The 1,914-nt window shown below is 42.2% G+C and overlaps 1 protein-coding gene across 1 annotated transcript; it reads left to right on the top strand.

The window, feature by feature from the left end:
* Positions 1–942: 942 nt before the first annotated feature.
* LOC100925418 (actin, cytoskeletal 4-like) lies at positions 943–1,617 on the top strand. The gene is given in 3 exon segments (XM_031947156.1): positions 943–998; positions 1,000–1,040; positions 1,043–1,617. Coding segments are annotated over 3 exon segments (672 nt in total).
* Positions 1,618–1,914: the final 297 nt, after the last annotated feature.

Here is a 1,914-nt window from a genome sequence, read left to right as displayed (position 1 = left end):
CTATTGCCATTCACATTGGGCTAACAGTCATGCTTTTTAAGTGGCAATGTAGTCAGAGATGGAATGGCCAAATTTTTCTTAAGTTTTCTCCTTTGTTTTCTGTCTCTTTCCGATGGATAAGGCAAATACGGCTTGTTGGCACCCATCTGATTCCTTCTCCATCTGTAGGGATACAAGCAAATCCTCTCCCCCAAGCAGTTAACCTATCTGGTCCCTTCCATTCACCACTTTTGGGATCTCTCCTCATCACTTGGCAATTACATGAGAGCTGCTCGCACTGGACACCACCCTTCTGTTCAATTATAAAACTTCTATTCTCCCTAATTACAATTTCTTTTTCTCATGAGGTTGCCTTTTTGCTGATTGATCATGTAATCCCTTTCTCCCATCAGATTGCTTCTTGGCTAATTGGTCATATCTGAGTACTGAACTTCTAAAGACTATCTGGGTGTAACCGCGGCTGCCATCATGCCCCAAGTTTTTTTTTTTTTTTGCCTGAGGTCCTAGAGTTGGACCCTGCCTCTCATTTCCCTGGGTCAATTTACATTCTGATGTCCACTGGGGCCCTGGAGCTGGGGCTCACTTTCTGTTTCTCTGAGTCAATCTACAGTCTGATGCCCAATGGAAGCCTCCGTTGCATTTTGGACATGGGGTTTTGGGTCTTGTTCTCCCACCCTGTCTTCTCACTATGTCTCTATGACAACAATGAACTTTCAGATGCCTTCCTTTACCACATTGAAAGCATTGATGATTCTCTCCGGAAGTCCCTTGCCAAAAGGGACCTTGTCTTCCCATGTTCTGCATCATGGCCTGGGTATAAAGGATATTAGCCAGCAGCACTTGCAGGCTTCTTTGGACGTTCCCCCTTTATTTGCCCCCCTCCCTTTCCCCTGGCTCTAAATTCTGAAACTAGTACAATTCACAACCTCAGATTAAACAAAAATGGAAGAAATAGCTGCTCTTGTTATTGACAATGGCTCTGGTATGTGCAAAGTTGGCTCCTCAAGCTGTGTTTCCTTCCATTGTTGGAAGCCCAAGATATAAGAAAGAGGGTATAGATTCACTACTACAGCTGAAAGGGAAATGGTTTGTGACATCAAGGAGAAGCTGTGCTATGTTGCCCTAGACTTTGAGCAGGAGATGATCACTGCCGCTTCATCCTCTTCCCTAGAGAAGAACTATGAGCTTCCTGATGGCCAGGTGATCACCATTGGCAATGAGAGGTTCAGGGGTCCAGAGGCCCTCTTCCAGCCATCCATTCTGGGTATGGAATCCTGTGTCATTCATGAGACCACTTTTAATTCTATCATTAAATGTGATGTTGACATCCAAAAGGATCTATATGCCAACACAGTATTGTCTGGTGGTACTACCATGTACCCTGGTATTGCTGACAGAATGCAGAAAGAAATCACAGCCCTGGCCCCTAGCACGATGAAAATTAAGATCATTGCTCCTCCTGAACATAAGTATTCCATCTGGATTGGTGGCTCTATTCTGACATCTCTCTCTGCTTTCCAGCAGATGTGGATCAGCAAGCAGGAATATGATAAATCTGGTCTATCACATAAGTTCTACCATTTCTCTTTTTCATATGACATTTCTTCAAATACTTGAAAATACCAATGTTATCTTCCCCCATCCTTCTCTTATCCAAATTAAATATCTTCAATTTATCTAATTCATCCATATGCTGAATGGATTCCAATATATTCATTATTTTGATCATCCCCTTCTAGATATGCTCTTAATTGGCTTTCCTTATATTTATTCCTCAGAAACTAACACCTAACTGAAGATATGGTCCGGGGAGGAGGAAGTATGTACAGCAAAATACCTTTGCTCTGAATATTATGTTTCTACTAATAGGTCATAAAATAACATTAGATTTATTGGCAGAACAAGGAGAAAGGA

Source organism: Sarcophilus harrisii, chromosome 1 (assembly GCF_902635505.1).
Source record: "Sarcophilus harrisii chromosome 1, mSarHar1.11, whole genome shotgun sequence".
NCBI lineage: Eukaryota > Metazoa > Chordata > Mammalia > Dasyuromorphia > Dasyuridae > Sarcophilus > Sarcophilus harrisii.
This window is presented reverse-complemented; position numbering and strand designations above follow the sequence as displayed.